We start from the raw sequence: 17,657 nt of genomic DNA, 5'->3' as shown, positions 1-17,657 counted from the left end.
TGTGTCATACTATAACAACTTTTTAAAAGCATTTTTCTATGTTATGCAATACTATGATTTTAACAACATATTATACTATCACTTTTTAGGCAATACTATACTAGACTCTTTTATGACAATCTATTATGACTTTTTATGTGTTGTTTAAGACATAACATACTATGTCTTTTTAATAATGATTAAATATTATACTGACTTTAATATGGAATAGTAATATACTATACGAATATGTGACATGTATGTTGAAAAATATCATGAAAAAAGTCATAGTAAAGTATGTTGAAAAATATCATGAAAAAGTCATAGTATAGTATGTTGAAAAATATTTAAAAAGTCACAGTAAAGTATGTTGAGAAATATGAAAAAAAGTGATGGTATAGAATGTCGAAAAATATGAAAAAGTCATAGTATAGTGTGTCGAAAAATATCATGAAAAAAGTGATAGTATGTAATGTTGAAAAATATTTAAAAAGTGATAACATAATAGGTCAGAAAAAAGTCGTAGTATAGCATGTCAAAAACATTTCAGGAAAAAAGTAATATATGTCGAAAACTGTCATGAAAAAAAACATATATGTCGAAAAGTGTCATGAAAAAGTGATAGTATAGTGTGTCGAAAAATATCATAAAAAAGTGATAGTATGTAATGTTGAAAAATATTTAAAAAGTGATAGTATCGTATGTACTTAGTAGTACTTATTGTAAGTCGCTTTGGATAAAAGCGTCTGCTAAATGACTAATGTAATGTAATGTATGTTGAAAAATATGAAAAAAAGTCATAGTATAGTATGTTGAAAAATATCATGAAAAAAAGTCATAGTATAGAATGTCGAAAAATATCATGAAAAAGTCACAGTATAGTATGTTGAAAAATATCATGAAAAAAAGTCACAGTATAGTATGTTGAAAAATATCATGAAAAAAAGTCATAGTATAGAATGTTGAAAAATATAAAAAAGTGATAGTATTGTATGTTGAAAAATATGAAAAAAAGTCATATTATAGTATGTTGAAAAATTGTTATGAAAAAAGTCATAGTATAGCATGTCAAAAACATTTCAGGAAAAAAGTAATATATGTCGAAAAATGTCATGAAAAAAAACATATATGTCGAAAAATGTCATGAAAAAATTCATATTATAATATGTCGAAAAGTGTCATGAAAAAGTCATCATATAGTATGTCGAAAAGTGTCATGAAAAAAATCAAAAATGTCATCATGAAAAAAGTATAATATGTCAAAAAAATGTCATGAAAAAAAACATATATGTCAAAAATATGTCATGAAAAAAGTCATAGTATAGCATGTCAAAAAAATGTCATGAAAAAAGTCATAATATAGCATGTCAAAAACATTTCATGAAAAAAGTAATATAATATGTCGAAAAATGTTTTGAAAAAAGTCATCGTATAGTATGTCGAAAAATGTCATGAAAAAGTCATAGTATAGCATGTCCAAAACATTTCAGGAAAAAAGTCATATTATAACATGTCAAAAACATTATAATAGGTCAAAAAAAAATTATGAAAAAGTCATAGTATAGCATGTCAAAAACATTATGGAACTTCAGGAAAAAGGTCATGAAAAAATTCATTTTATAATATGTCGAAAAGTGTCATGAAAAAATTCATATTATAATATGTCAAAAAGAAATCGGGAAAAAAGTCATATTATATGTCGAAAAATGTCAGGAAAAAAGTCATAGTATAGCATGTCCAAAAAATGTCCAAAAAAAGTCATAATATAGCAAGTCAAAAGAAATGTCATGAAAAAAGTCATATACGTCGAAAAATTTCATGAAAAAAGTAATAGTTTAGCATGTAGAAAAGTGTTATGATAGTATAGAATAGTATGTTGTAAAAGTCATATCATCGAAAAAAAAAAAAAAAAAGTCATATTATAGTATGGTGAAAAATAACATGAAAAAAAGTGAAAAATATAATTAAAAAAATCATAGTATAGTATGTTGAAAAATATTAAAAAAGTGATAGTATAGTATGTTGAAAAATATCATTAAAAAAGTGATAGTATAGTATGTTGAAAAATATCATAAAAAAAGTGATAGTATAGAATGTCGAAAAATATCATGAAAAAAGTCATAATATAGAATGTTGAAAAATATCATGAAAAAGTCATAGTATCATGTGTCGAAAAATATGAAAAAAAGTCATAGTATAGTATGTTGAAAAATATCATTAAAAAAGTGATAGTATATTATGTTGAAAAATATCATTAAAAAAGTCATAGTATAGAATGTTGAAAAAGTCATAGTATAGTGTCGAAAAATATCAAAAAAAGTCATAGTATAGTATGTTGAAAAATATCATGAAAAAAGTCATGGTAAACAACAGAGGTGAATCTACAGTATGTGTTCATGGTAAATAGACACGTGAAATTAAATTCATATAATTACTGTAAAGGTTTTCCTATAGTATAGCATGGTGAAAAATATCATGAAAAGAAGTCATAGTATAGTACGTCGAAAAAGTCATAGTATAGAATGTCGAAAAATATCATGAAAAAAAGTCACAGTATAGTATGTTGAAAAATATAACCAAAGTCATAGTATAGTATGTTGAAGAATATCATGTAATTAAAAAGTAAAATTAAAAAAGTCATGGTATAGTATTTGATAAAAAAGTAAACATAATGTGGTGTGTCATAAAAATGTCATCAATATGTCTAGTACAAGTATAGTATGTTAAAAAATGTGCCATAGTGCTTTGCAGTCTGACCAACCAGAGGTGACCAGACGGGCTTTGAGATTGTGAAATGAGCAGGGACTTTGGACGGTTCATTTTGCACTTCTGAACTCTGGTCCCTTTTTGAAACATACAACCTGCTTCTTTAAGTTTAAATAATTACAACGCATATATACTGTAGCCTCCTGTTTGCAAATATGGTCTTCCAAGTAGTTGTTTTCCTTTTTCACAAGTTGTGTTTGGAAAAGGTAGAATATAGTTCTGCTTACTGTGCCATTGCAATGACTGCTGGAGTATTATGTGTTTCAAAAAAGGTGACTGATTGCAAACATCAACAGAATAAGTATTCTCTGCCCCCAACTCTCAGATGCACTTTCTAATCAGATTCATTTGATGCTACTCAGTGACTGGTAGGACTACAGAAAGCGTAGCTTATCGTTATCTAAACGAGACTCAATGTCATGGCTAAATATTTAGCTGATTTTGAGATTTCAGAACGAGACTTTTCTTCAAGAGAGACTTGGTTAGACACAATACAAGCCAAACAAATCCTGAAAGATTTAAGAAAAACTTTTTATTTCTCTGAAGGGTCTTTTCCATAATGTTGTCAGACACTTATAATAACAATTATAGTTAGTGGCAAAAACTAGCACTTTTAGTGGACGTACATTGACTGTGCTCAATTCCCTCGGAGGATTACATTGCACTCTGTTTTGCATTTGCAGCTCTCTCGCTCAATACTGGACCAATTTCAAAAATGTTGTCCCTGTTAGTCACATGGACAAAAAAACATGGGAAAACAGGGCTGGGAAAAAAAGTAGATTCCTTGTGGGTAAAAACCTACTTGCCAATAAACTGGATCATGATTCTGAAAATACTGACGTATCCCTTTAAAATTGATTTGAGGCAAACACCGAAACTTTCCACCATCAGCAGATGAAAATGAAAGCAGCCTTCTTGTGTCAAAAGCATACAAAGAGAGATACACAGAGTAGATATAGAAATCAAAGAGAAGTAACAATAATACACGACTTTAAGTGAAGGTACTGGCAAAAGCAAATCAGTTTCTATATATCAGTCTTTTAATCTAATCCGAAAATAAGAACCCTATGAATTTCAAAAATATTTTAGCTTTGCTAATACAACATAAAAGGCTAAATAGGCATTTATCAAACTCTCAGACATATTTCTCAAACACAAGTCCTCATAACATTTTTTAATGTGCCTAGTGCTTCTCTATAGCAATTGAACTAGAACTCAGGTACTCTAAACCAACTATTCAAATAGTGCATTGCATACAAAGTTCACAGGCATCATCAGTGAGGACTTTCACCCTTCCCATTGAGAGATGTGACAGCTTTGAACTGATGTGACTGTGACTGATGCCTTTTCAGTCTCCCATATTTCTGGGAGCTTTGATGAGGTAGAATGAAACCTGCCTCTTCCATACTGCTGAGCAGCCCGGTCCAGACTTATGCACAACAAGTGAGTAAATATTAGCATGCAACATGCCCTCCAACACCCCACCACAGGGAGATTGCAAAGCACTCCTCCTAAGCCTCTTTATTACCAATTCCTGATTGGAGCGGCTTGATTCTGTTGTTGGCTTAGGGCGCCCAGATCTCCGGTAGGGAATAATTTAAACCCAGCCACTCTGTCGGGGGATCGACAGGGCTTGTGCTGAGGGCCTGAGCTGCTGAGGAATGCCAGTGTAGACCCACCATGACTGAGGGGGTAGGAAAATAAAAAAATAAGACACACTTATACCACCTTGCTAACACCACAAATGAACTGCACTTAACTAACTTGCAGAGGCCAGGAAAGTGCCCATTCAAAATCACATTTTTCACAAACACTTTGAATCAAGACATTTATATGAAACTACAGTCAAAAAAAAATAATACAAGTTGAATCCATATAAGCTATAGCTAATGTTACTAATACTATATAATAAAAAATGCAGAAGTTAATTAAAGTATCAAGGATGTCCTTTAAAAATAAGTTATATTTTTCTTCCAATGCATTTCTTCCTGATGATGGACATATCATTTTGGAATGAAACTCTTCATATGACCACACATCATATGTCATAACCAGACTATCGCTCCATGAAAAAGCTTCAAGATTGAAGACTGAAAAATAAGCCTTTTTGTTTATGTGGGACAAGCTATGTGCAGATATCACACATTTAGTGCATATTCTTCTCAACCAACTGATGGCCTTCGCTAAGGCCAGCTTTTAACATGTTTTTTGTCCCCCATTCTACACATTTTCTACACACCAATAGTGATCCTCAAATTTCATATCTAGAAACTAATTTCCAAAAAACCAAAAGGCTAATTTATTAGATTGTTTTTACAGGGGATATCACTAGCTGGGCATGTTTTCATGATGGGGACGTACTGACACTTGGGGGATGATAGTCATAAATTGAGAGGCCATCCAATGCAACATGATTGTTGAGTGACATGTTGACACAGAATTATTTTAACCACCAAAGTAGTTAACCTGCAATCAAAACAACAAAACAGTATCTATATGTACCTGAGGAACCAGAGAAAATCCAAACGGAAACTAAACAGAAAAAAACTATCTGAATAAACCTCTATCGAAATTCTGGCAAGTTAAGCTAGAACATCTAAAATTGAAACCCAAATGACTACAGAACGTTTGTTTTGGCACGACTCTTTAAACTGTTGATTCTGAATTCTGTGTTAGTATTCTGTAAAAATTTGCATAAGAAAACTCTACTCTATGACCACTAAAAGCAACATCCCTACGGCATATTTAACCACTACTGGTTGCCTGGAGTGCAAGCTATTTTTTCCTCTCAAGACTCTACTTGGACTAACTGTGCATTTCATCACAGCTCAGCCCTTACTGTGAGGTTTAGAGAAAGTGTCCCCACTGCAAGTTAATCACCTTGGAGATGATTATCCAGAGAAAAGCATACAACAGAGGACCCTATGCCCTCTGACAGCGTCACAACACATTGATCCCCTTCCCAATCCTCTAGAAATATCACATGGGATTATAAATCTACCCTAGTATGTATGCTTGGCTTTTTGCCCTTGTCTGGAAACACAAAAATGCACTGGCTAAACAAGAAAAGTCCCTCAGAGGTGAGACTTTTACACTTTATAATGTAGAATAAAGTTTGGATCTTGGAAACTGATTGTGTCTTGGTATGAAACTGTAGCACTAGAATCACTACTACTGTAATGTTTCATCAACATTATGTAGGAAGCCCTGAATTCTTAACTCAACATGTCATTAGACTGTTAAAATATATCACAATTAAAGAAGGTTAATGTACGCAAGGTGTTTAAAGCCACAATTCCCAAGGCTGGAGGAGACAAAATACAAAACAATCTCAGCAACATGTGCAAGCGTAAATAAATGGCCTTGATCCATACAGATTGCCTCAGTCGCTCTTTATCTGAGAAAACATTTTTGTCGCATAGGCTGGAGGACATATTAGGAAGTATTTTTGAACATCAAATAATGTATTTCTCTAGTATGTGGTTACCTGGTAGAATTGGCAAATGCATGAGCTATTGAAAAATGCATCTAAATTTAAATGAGGACTTGTGCTAAATATTCCAGTTCTTCACTCTAAAAATCAGTTTAAACCTTCAGTAAACACTGAACTTTAATGTTATTGTGCATAGTATTATTTCACACAGCCCCTGTGTCGAGTGAGACACTGGTCACTATTGTAAATGGATAATGATTGTAATTTCTGCATTACGTTATTGCAAAACATCTGGAAGGCAATTAGCAACAATGGACACAACAAAATTCAACAAGATGGTGTCTACGAGATGCTCGGTTATCTTCATTTGACACTTGGGTGGAGAAGCAAACCATTCTGCTCCTTCAGCTCTTGAAACGTGTCTGCTCACATATGTGGTTGAATTTCCTGAAATCAAAATAAAAAATAAAAAATAAAAAACCCACAAATTAAGAGCTGCATGTAAAAACACATAACCAAAGAGATGAGATGAAGCTTCCCATACAGGTCTTAAAACAGCAGCCATGAGGGCCTATAGGACCCGGTTTATACAAGGACTCCCTCTTGTGGTAGAAAAAGTGCACAGGGCTGGCACCCAGTGTCTCACTGTCATGTCAGTCTAAAGTATAGCTAATACTATTTACAATAGATTTATGAATAAATAACCACAAAAAAAAAAATTGTACGATGATATCAATACAGCTGGCTTGCAGAACATGCTCTAAAGGTGTGGCTTTTCAAAATAAATGTCTGTAAATTAACAGGAGTCTATCAAAAGTAAAAAACTGCTATACATACCTTTAATATATATTAACATTTATAAGTTCATATGATGATCATGATGATACGTTTTAGTACACTTACTTTTGATCAGTGCATGATATTAATTATGGCTACTGATCAACAAACAGTATAGCAGAGATGCAAGACAAATGTACTTAGTAAATACAGAAGAGGAGCAATACATTGTCTGCAACATTTTAAGATACAACATATTTTTCCCTTTGGAAACATTACTGGGGTCATTTATGGTGTTTCGTTGTTGTCAGTTAAATCCACAATTCTCCTGAATATAACCACTAGATGGCAGATAGACCACCTGATTCTAAATGTGTTTATGTGGTGCTTTATATGTAAAAAGACTTACATTGCATGATGCGCCTTCACCTGCGTACGACAGTTGCGTCCCCAGTAACAGTCGGGACGAGATGTTGCAGCAGCTGAGGAAAGAACATCAAATACGTTTATTACAAGGATATTACTTGAACAGTTGGAATAAGGGAAAATTGTATCCTTAAAAAAAACAATTTTCTGTATCCAAGTTGCCTAAAAGTCAGAAATGGCATTAAAAATGATTTTGGTTTGTCTAACCTGGCAGTTCATGCGGAGGGATGTTCTGTCTGTACTTGTAGGCCAACTCCTTGAATGCTCGCAGGCCGCAGCAGAAGCACAGGATGGCATTTGGAGAGATACGATAATCTGACAGAGACAGAATCAAGGATATAACCACTCTCTCTCTCTTTATACGACAGTGTGGACTTCAAAGTCCACCACTAAGTGCGATGGGTTTTGATCTGAAGACTCACCTGACAGATAGTAGTTTCCCTGCTCTAAGGCCTGCAAAGACTCCTGTAGCAGATCTCTCCATGACTTCCCTCTGGAAGACAGGTAGTTCTGGTGGAAGGATGGAAACACACAAACAACAGCATCTTAACATAGTATGTATAACAGAGTCTAATGTTTGCTGGTAGAAGCTTTAGTTGATAAAGTTCATATTTTTTGTAATCTGGAGAACTGATTTTTTTTCTTACACAGATCCAGAGAGTTGTGTTCTAGAGTATCATGAATGTAAATTAGTTTGGCAGCAGTTAGAATCAACTACCCAGGTTATAAATAGTAAGCTCTACCAATAACTAAAACATGTAATGCATTCTAATATACAAACAAATACAATTAGCATCTTACCTGGAGGATCTCCGATTCATAGTTATTGTTATTCACCACACCATCCATGCATTTATCTGTCAGATTGAGCTCTGAAAAAAAAAAATGGTGAATTTGAACTTTCAAACATTTAGCAAACTACAACATTTAAAATAGCTGTACAAATACATCCGAGAAGCTGCACATCCTTTAAAAAGTTAAGAATCGCCACCAAAAAAAAGAACATGTTTTGTTCAGTGAGAACAAAACGCTGTACAATGGTTCAACCAGACTGACAACTGAAAAGGCAGAAAGAGACTAAGATATCTCTTAGCAACAGTTCAATAAGCATAGAAGAAACCACTAGACGTTGCGAAAAGAAACTGGAAGCTCAGCATCAAAAAGTGAGCAGATTTACAGGTAACAGGTTCCTGTTCTAGTGTAAAGTGCACAATAATGCAAGATTTAGCAAGATGGAATTAACAGGCGTGTTGAAATAATAAAGCAGCTCCGTGAACAGGACTCTAAGTTCATCTGAGCTTCTAAGCATAGGTCTCCTCCACACTGGACATAAATCACTGTGTTGCCCTACATTACTGCTGAACAGTGTATAAAGCTTTTAAATTAAAACTGTATATGTTTATTATATTATTATGACTTAAAGTGGGATATCTAAAATATGCTGCACAATTAGTGATTACGTCTGTACATGCTATACAGTGCTTGTTCTAAAAGCACCTACATTTATCCTGCTGACATTTCTTTCACACAAATATGCAGAAAAAGGTTTGTGGGAAACAAGCTGTGCTTATAAGTCTGAGGCTGACAGTCATCGCAATGACAGATATTGCATTTGGACACTATTTGGGAATCAGCCCCGTCAACTAAAAGGTATATTGCAATCAGCCAAAAAATATCCCATACTGGTCGAAGCCAACTACCCAGCAATAAGCCTAACAGTGGAGATCCCCTGGGGCTGTTTTGCTGAAACAGATACATACCATTGAATCGAGCCAGACAGCCTTGACAGCCGATCCTCTGGCAACCCCAGTACATATGACAGAAGGGACGCTGGCACAGCACACCTGCCAACACACAGCACATAATGCATACAGCATGAGGTGTAAAATAGGGTTTGTATGACAATCTATCCATACATGTGAATGCATGGCAATGTTAAACAATTTGAAGTCTATCAGCACTGACTGGCTTATATTAGCCATGCATTTTAGTTGGTCCTATAATAACTCCATTTCTATTTAACTCTACGTTAATGCAGTTTTCTGAATGACAGTATAATTGTATCAACCATACAACATAACATCTCTGCAGAGGGACTAACAAGAACCACTCACATCGTTGAGCAATAACCTGCTCACTGTTCGGCTCGGCCCATCTGTCCGGCATTGGCTGGAGGCAGCAGGTGCAGATGAGATGGCAGCCCTGGGGGGGGCAGCGGTACTCCTGAGAAGCTGCAGACAGGCCTAGAGCAGAAATAGGTTTACGGCGGGAGCTAAGACGTGAATAGAAGGCAGGAGGATCTTTAGTTGTGCTAATGTGGGTTTTCAGATGCTTTTACCAAATGCAGAACACACTGTAAATCTTATTGTTTTTGGTATTAGGATTATAACAGAAGGCTGTAACCTGCAATTTGCCATTGAGTGACAATTCTAACTTTAGCAACTGATCTTCCCATCTAATATACACCCATGATCACCTGAGGGGATGGCAGAGGATGTTGAAGGCTGCTCCCCTGTGGGCTTTGGGGACCCCTCCTCAGTTGGTGGTTTGGGTGGAGGAGGTATAGGCGGTGGTGCTGGCAGACCAGACACCCAGTAGTTGGAACCTGTAGCAAATAGCACCTGACTGGCCTCCTTTCTGTAGCCAGGACACTGTCGGCACATAACCATAGGCTGACTGGGGACAAAAACAAAAAAGAAAACCATCACATGGAGAAGTTATTTACTACACAAGCAGAAAACAGCAAACATTGATGGCTTTTCCAAGAAATGATATTCTCATGAGATTAAGTAAATGTTTGTAAAATGTTTTTTTGTTCGTACAGTGCATGAAAACACTATGTGTGCATATGTATGGCCATCTAAAGAACATTCAGCATATATATTTTCTTTTTAGATTTTTTAAAATAATTTTGTTTAATCATTGCCTATGCAACATATAGTTTAATACATGTCTAGCAATGTTTCCTAAAGTGATGAAAACTTCTAAAGGTCTTTAGTTTTTGTCTAAACTAACAAAAATCATATGGCTAAAATTTTAATAAAAATAATATACATTTCTGTCAAAAGATTGAGACTAATATAAAACACAAAATCAAAGTCAGGTGCCAAAACCAACACTTTTTTTTCTATGAATACAAACATTCAGACCGTACCCCATGTCTGAGGAGTCGCTGTCATTGTCAGAGAGCTCAAAGAGGTAATCTGAGCTTCCCTCCTCATCTGAGAAGGAGCGCTCCACTTTTGGCTGCAACATGTCCTGAGTTATCTTATTACGGCTGTCCATGCTCTTCAGGTCCTCATCACTGCGGTTCTTTTCTGAGGGACAAACAGGGACACACAGTCACATACACAAATACAATGTCAGTATCTAATGAGATTTTTGTCTACCATTTTAGAATTACACAAGGTAAGCAGGTCTTGCTTACATGCCATTCCTTCTCTCTTGTTTGAATCAAGTCAGTTTTGGTAGAAAACAAAAACCTCAGCTACACTTGCATTTTGCTGACAATTTTCAAATGCTTGTTATGTAATTGCTATTTTTACATCCATTTACAATCTTTTCAGTTGAAGTCAATAAAGGTGCTGGCATTTTGAATAAAATAATGAGTGAATAAAATTGTTCTTTATCTGTGCAAACCTGGGTGCTGGTTGAGGTATGCCTCCACCAGGTTGTTGAGGATGTGGTTCTTACGAATCCTCTCCACAGGGCAGCGGCATGTGGGGCAAAGAGAAGAGCGCTCCATCCAGCCGGAGTAGCAGGCAGCACAGAAGACGTGCATGCAAGGCTGCAAGCTAAAGCAAAAACAAGGGACTTAGAATTAAACAAACTTTTGGTAACATGCTGCATGTATGCAAAGTGCCTTACAAGTCCACAAAGTAGGGATCAAGCCCCCATTCTTGGATTTCTGTGCAGATGGAAGGGTCCTTGAAATCTTACCTGACACAGTCATGCAGCAGGTCCTGACAAATAACACATGTCAGGCTCTCCTCCATCTTGTCCGTCTTAGTCACTTCCACAGGTGGTTTAGACAAAAGAGCTCCCTTAGGTGAACAGACCAGTTCTGTGCTGGAGGTGTGTGGCAAGTCCAAATTGTAATCTTTGACTGTAAACACAATAACAGTATATGAGTTTTGGCTTAAAAAACCCGTCCGAGCTGGGCTTGAGGTTAAAAAGAAGTTGTGGTTGGAACAAAAGTAAGTAACGCTCTGGTAATTTGTCCAAGTGTGAAGTGGTAGTTCTTGGGCACACAGACTGTACGGGCATCTCAAGTGCACCTGCTATCTTGGTTCATGTATTTGCAGCAGCGCAAAGTTCCAAAGGGCTGGCATAAAATAATTTAGGATTGGGTGATTCAAAAATACAGTCTCATTCAGTCACTTCACGAGTCTCATAGCTCTGAATCAAATGTGCCAATCGCAGTGAAGCCTGACAATGTCAGTTCAACTAATAAAGAATTGGCTTCTCCAAGAAATCATATTGTTGTCTGAATGGTGCAGACTAGCATAAGGTGAATGCTCAACACCACAAATCTGCAACTAGAGGAAGATGGTGTGGGGTTTTGACAGTTAATAAGTAAAATGATGATAGAAGCAAATAATAATAAAATAAAAAATGTTTTGTGATATAATTGCATAAATCTGACACTTTTTCAGTCTTAATTCTACCATATTTCACATTTTAATCAATGAAAGCTTATCTTCAATGCGATAAAGCAGTTTTTGCACTGTCTATTTTTTTAAGTGTGAAAGGAGGTTTTGAAGCACAGGATTAATGAGCTCCCGTAATCCGCTGTTTCACGCATAAACAGGCAGAATACATAGTATCCCAAAGCAGCTTACTGTTATTTGCAGGTGATTTAATAAAAGGTAAACACAGTGGACGGCCACGCGTAATGGCACTGCGCGCTAGCATGGCACTCTAATCAGAGGCTGCATATTTAACAGTCCTGCTGCCCTCAGATGGCTGCAGGGAATTAAAGAGCTCAAGGAGAAGCTCCTCATACAGTATCAAGCAGCTGTGTGGACAAGATACAAGAAGATACAGTATCTTGTACTGTATCTTCTTGTATCAACCAAATGATTTGATAAAAGCCGACTGCATACTGATGTTCCTGCTTTAACCACATTAAATTATATTTCATGTTGCAGATTTAATTGTATCTACTGGCTGGGGGGCTGTTTAATTAACATAGTTAATTAGCATTTCATTATCTTGTTATTTCTGTGCATTTACTCCAAGTATATAGTTTGCTCTTATTAAATCCCCAATTTGGCAGCTGGATTACACCAGAAACAGATGTGGTTCAGAGATGTCTATTATCAGTGAAAAGTCTCCGACCCTAAATACCAACATCTGGCTTGGCGCTGCTTAACTTAGCAGCGTACACTCCATCACTAAAATACCAATTACAGGCAAAGGAAACTTCAAGTTCAGGAAGCAATCAGAAGGTTGCATGCACTGGTCACCTAAAAAAAAAATAGGACTCACAATCTAATTAATCTCGTAATAAAATAATTTACCGTCTTCAGTTTTCCTCCTCTTGCTTTCTGGCTCCATGTTGTCCATGTCTTTGTCCTGTGCTGAGGCAGTATCTTTAGCCTGGTCTGATAAAAGATTAAGACAAAAAGTTGCTTCATATACCAGCTCCACTGTGGAGGCGTTGGTTCCAATAAGAAGCTACATCTGTAGTGTGGAAGGGATGTGATAACATTACCTTCAGAGAAAAAGAGGAGAAGCACTACAACACACAACAAAGGAAACGTACTCCATCATCTAGGAAGTACATTGACCACGAGACAAGTCGCGGGTGACTGATGTTAGTTCGATCAAACATACGTCTTTTCACGGGTAATTAGTCGGAGTAGCATGTCCCAATGTCACATAAATTATAAAACAACCTTCTTAAAGGTTGCGAAAAGTTGATGGAAATGGCTCAGTCAACGTATAAAGCAGACGAGAGCAAACTCGCTGCAGATGTGTAAGGCTGTGTGATAATCATCAGCTGGACTTGTTTTGCCCAATACAGTCTGAGTTTAAGATGATTTAAAGTTCAGTATTGATCAGTTGCAATCAATTGACTGACATCAGCCGGTCTGTTTACATCAATGACTGTTCCCTGGCTCTGCCTCTCTGTCTGCTCCTCTAGCATCCTGTGATTCCATCACCTATCACACACAAACAATACAGGGGATGACTGAATATATATATATATATATATAACCACACAAACTGAAATGATATTATTACAGTTATATTATTATCATATCAAATACTCAGCAATATCATAATATTAGTTTCAGGCCACATCAAGCACCCTTACTCAAGACAATAAAAATAAACTACTCCTGGGTTAATTTAACATAACCTATACTGTTGTTACTAGTGCCTTTAAAGCAATAGTTTGTTATTTTGGGAAATATGCTTGTGCTCTCTCTTAACGGAAGACCAATCACACTCCCCTATCTGTCCTTTAAATATGAAGCTACAGCCTATAGACAGCAAAGGCAACATGTTGGGATCTTATAGGGAGTTATGCACTGGACTCTTTCTTGCCTGGAAGAAGTCACTTCCTGGAGTCTTGCCTTCGCCATGGCGTTACCAGGCAACCAGCGGAGACTCTTGGGAGTCAATGTACCCAGACAAGAAGCATACCAGAACATAACCACAGAGCTCTCATTCCACCTAAGGAGCTAAAACAGTAGATATTCATTAGCAATAATTCCTCTACGTCTTCACAAGGGTGTAACGTATAAAAAAAAAGGGATGCCTAGTTAATTTCCAGAGGGAGAGCTGATAATCACGCCTCTTCAGTAATGTGTTAGAAGAGAACCTACCAGAAGCAGGACAGGCTGTTGTTGCCACGGAACCAGAAGTGGCAGGGCTCCCGATACAGAAGTGGGAAGAGGAGGTGGAGGGCTGAGGATCCTCCAGAGTTGGATCACGAGAAGCCTTTGTGAGCATTACAGGCTCCACAGAGAGTGACACTTCTGAAGGTGGAACAGGGGCAGGACTGTGGGCTGACCTCTCCATGTCTGAAGTTTACATAGAGAGTCAGGGTAAGTAGCTGACAGCTGTGGAATAAAAGTGCTTACATTCGACAAAAGAGTTTGTGAGGAATTACCTGGCTACTTACCATAACAATGTTCCGAATTAGCATGCTCCATTTGGATTGAGTGGTAAACGTAGGCAATGTCTACAGGGTGACAAGAGAAAATGTTATCCGCCTGTCCTTCTTATACATTTATATAAACATTAACGGCTAAAAAAAACGAACAACTCACTTTGTTCTGGCTCACTTTTCCTGTATACAAAGTAGATGACATCACCGTTCTGTAGCATGTGAGTTTGCTTCTTGACCAGTTTGGACATGTTGATCACTGTACCGTTAGTGCTACAGAACATACAGACAAACATGCAATTGGTCATGTCACTGAACAAGGTAAAAAGGTTTTGTGCATTCAGACATATGGTTTGTTTAATTGAATTTCTGGTACCTTGTGTCTTCAAGCCACACCAGCCCTGAGCTTTCATCTTGCACAATCTTGCAGTGCTCCCCTGAGACCAGTTTGTTGGCTGGGAAGGACAGATAACATCCTGGCAGCAAAATAATAAAACACCACGATGAAAAAACACAGTAGACACGATACAGATTACTCTGGCTCTCTAAGACAGAATCTACTTAATGAATGTATAATGTGTAATATATGCATCGGTTTGAGAAAATTATATGTTCATTTCATTTATCACCCTCTGACTAATTCAAAACAAATTCTCAGCTCTTGTTGATATGGCAATGTAGTTTTACATCTTCAGCCTTTATATTAAAATAAACATGATGGAAATTCAAACTCATTCTATTGAAATTCACCTGAAACTGTGGTCCATGGACATTTTTTAAATCCTGCCCAGACATATGCTAACCAATTAAGGGCTAGTCGCTTTGCATTGCAAAATAGTAGCCCCCAAAAGCTCTCAACAACAAAGCAGACACAGGGGGAAATATAGGCCTAACCTTTTCTTAAGCAAAAGCCCATGCACAAAAAAAACTACTTAATATTCTGCACACATGTTCTCAATGGACGCCTTTTGTTATCATCACAAGGGGGCTGTCTAAGTTTGGTGCACTAAAGAAGGCTTTGTATTTTCAAGGGGGAGGTTTTTTTAAGGGCTCAAGACACTGACAGCAATGTCTATGCTACAGACAGGACAGTCTTTTGTTAATAGACATCACCACATCTTGAGCTTTTATGGCAGGTTAAAAAAAGTTAAAAAAAGTTTTAAGACGCACGATTGAAGGTGTAGCTACATCTTTAATGTCAATTCCATAATCCGTTACATATAGAAATCAACCTACCTTTTTTCCTGCCAACTGTGCATTCCCTGTTGAAAAGCAGGACAGTTTCACTGGACTCCACTTTGACTAGCTTTCCCCATGGCCGTCCTCTTTGATAACCGTCCATCTTCAAATGTTTTCTCTGCAAGAAATGATGAGAAAACAAGTTTGGAAAGGGTTAACTTTTATGGCACTGTTTTATAGACTGTGAGGCTCCTGGTGGAATAAAGAAAGTGAAATTAGCCATGGGTGTGACGTTTATGTGAAGGCTATGCTGGTGAAACCAAAATTTGTAAGTAAGATTACTTCAAACATAAAACTAAGTGTTTTTTGTTTTTTTTTGCCAGCCAGATGGATTTTAAATTTTAGATTCCAATTAAGGTAAAGAGAAAAAAATATGTTTTAAATTAACACTCAGCATTCATACCCTTAAAATTCATGTTATCACAAAAAAATGTTTATGAATCCACCCATCCATTCTTCATTAAAGCATTCATTAAAAAAAACAAGTTTGCACTTATACCAATATGATTACAACTTGCAACCCTAACCTGATCCATTCTTAGTTTTCCAATTATACCTTTGAATTTGATTTGAAACATATATATATATATAATGTTTTATGTATGCCAAATTCACAAGTGAAGCTCATGCATTCATAAAATACTAATAGCAACTTCAGGATAGATATGCAACATAATCAAATAAACAAGGCTTCATTAAACAGAAAAAAAGTTTTCATCAAGCCTGCTGACGAGACCTATCCAGGCTTCCCTGTCAATAGTAGCACTGTGCTAACGCGGCTGCTAACATTAGCAGCCAGCCGCACTGTGCAGCCAAGAGACAATCCGGAAGCAAACAGCAAACATGTTAAACGCCAGTAACGTTACACGTGTCTGAGACGGTCACTTTACCGTCAAACGCTCAGTTTGCTGTCCCGGTAGCTCTGTGAGAAACAGCTTCGTCTCCTCATAGTCCAGCTAGAAACCAGATGCACTTCCTGCCTGGCTCGGAGTTGATATTATGCCGTCATCAGCTGATGGAGGAGGGGCCGCTTGGTGTGCTGAGGCTGGCATCCTCAAAACAAAACACACTGGTGCATTTAAAAAAAAAAAAAAAAAGTGGCACATGCTTAAGTTCATTAAAATTAAAAAAAATGCACAATTTGCTATTTTTGCACCCAGTTTTGGAGAAGTATTCAGATCTTATTACTTTAGCAAAAGTACTAATACTGTACTGTAAAATATATACATAGGCCTTCAGGCTTACTGCACTGAACATTTTAGATTAGATTAGATTAGATTCAACTTTATTGTCATTACTAGTACAACGAAATGCAGTTTCAGCATCTAACCAGAAGTGCAAAAGAAGCAGTAAAGGTCCAGTGCAATAAAGGTGCAGTGCAATGTGCTGGATAAATAACAGTATAAATAACAGATAAATAATAATAAAAATAAAATAAAATGTTACCTAAAGCAAAAGTATTTCAGTATAATCAGTGTTAAGTATTAGAGGTAAAAGCACTCAATGCAGAAAACTGCCTCCTATGACAGTCATTATTACGTATAATATCAGGTTATTTTTACTGATAAATTAATGTAAAAGCAAGATTTTACCGTTGAAGTTGGTTAATTCATGCACTTATTATTTTCTCCATTAATTGACTGTTGCCAATTCATTTTCTGTCAATAGATGTAAGTGGCTTGAAAAGAAAAGACTCAAGTAAGGTACGTATGTCAAATTTCTACTCAGGTACAGTACTTCAGTAAATGTAGTTACGTTCCGTCACTGATTGTACCAGAAAAGTTAATGCTAGAAAATAAAGAAATTGTGTTTTGAAAAAAAGATATTTACAATTACCATAACCATTGCACACAAAACTTAAGTAGTACTTATTTAGTTCAGTAAATGCTTATATTGTATATTGCATTCAAGGTTATC

The 17,657-nt window shown here is 36.3% G+C and overlaps 1 protein-coding gene across 1 annotated transcript; it reads right to left on the bottom strand.

The window, feature by feature from the left end:
• Positions 1-3,257: 3,257 nt before the first annotated feature.
• Positions 3,258-16,729, bottom strand: chfr (checkpoint with forkhead and ring finger domains, E3 ubiquitin protein ligase). The gene is made up of 18 exons (XM_054610563.1): positions 16,631-16,729; positions 15,738-15,858; positions 14,878-14,977; positions 14,665-14,774; positions 14,517-14,576; positions 14,218-14,415; positions 12,904-12,987; positions 11,321-11,486; positions 11,021-11,175; positions 10,536-10,698; positions 9,858-10,057; positions 9,496-9,624; positions 9,142-9,225; positions 8,183-8,253; positions 7,804-7,891; positions 7,589-7,696; positions 7,365-7,437; positions 3,258-6,625 (listed from the first exon to the last, which is right to left on the bottom strand). The coding sequence occupies exons 2-18, from the start codon at positions 15,841-15,843 to the stop codon at positions 6,583-6,585; spliced, it is 1,938 nt and encodes a 645-aa protein (XP_054466538.1). The 5' UTR covers positions 15,844-15,858; positions 16,631-16,729; the 3' UTR covers positions 3,258-6,582.
• Between the last annotated feature and the right edge of the window lie 928 nt (positions 16,730-17,657).

This window comes from Anoplopoma fimbria, chromosome 13, assembly GCF_027596085.1.
Source record: "Anoplopoma fimbria isolate UVic2021 breed Golden Eagle Sablefish chromosome 13, Afim_UVic_2022, whole genome shotgun sequence".
NCBI classification, from domain to species: Eukaryota; Metazoa; Chordata; class Actinopteri; order Perciformes; family Anoplopomatidae; genus Anoplopoma; species Anoplopoma fimbria.
The sequence above is the reverse complement of the archived record's forward strand: the minus strand, read 5'-3'. Positions and strand labels throughout refer to the sequence as shown.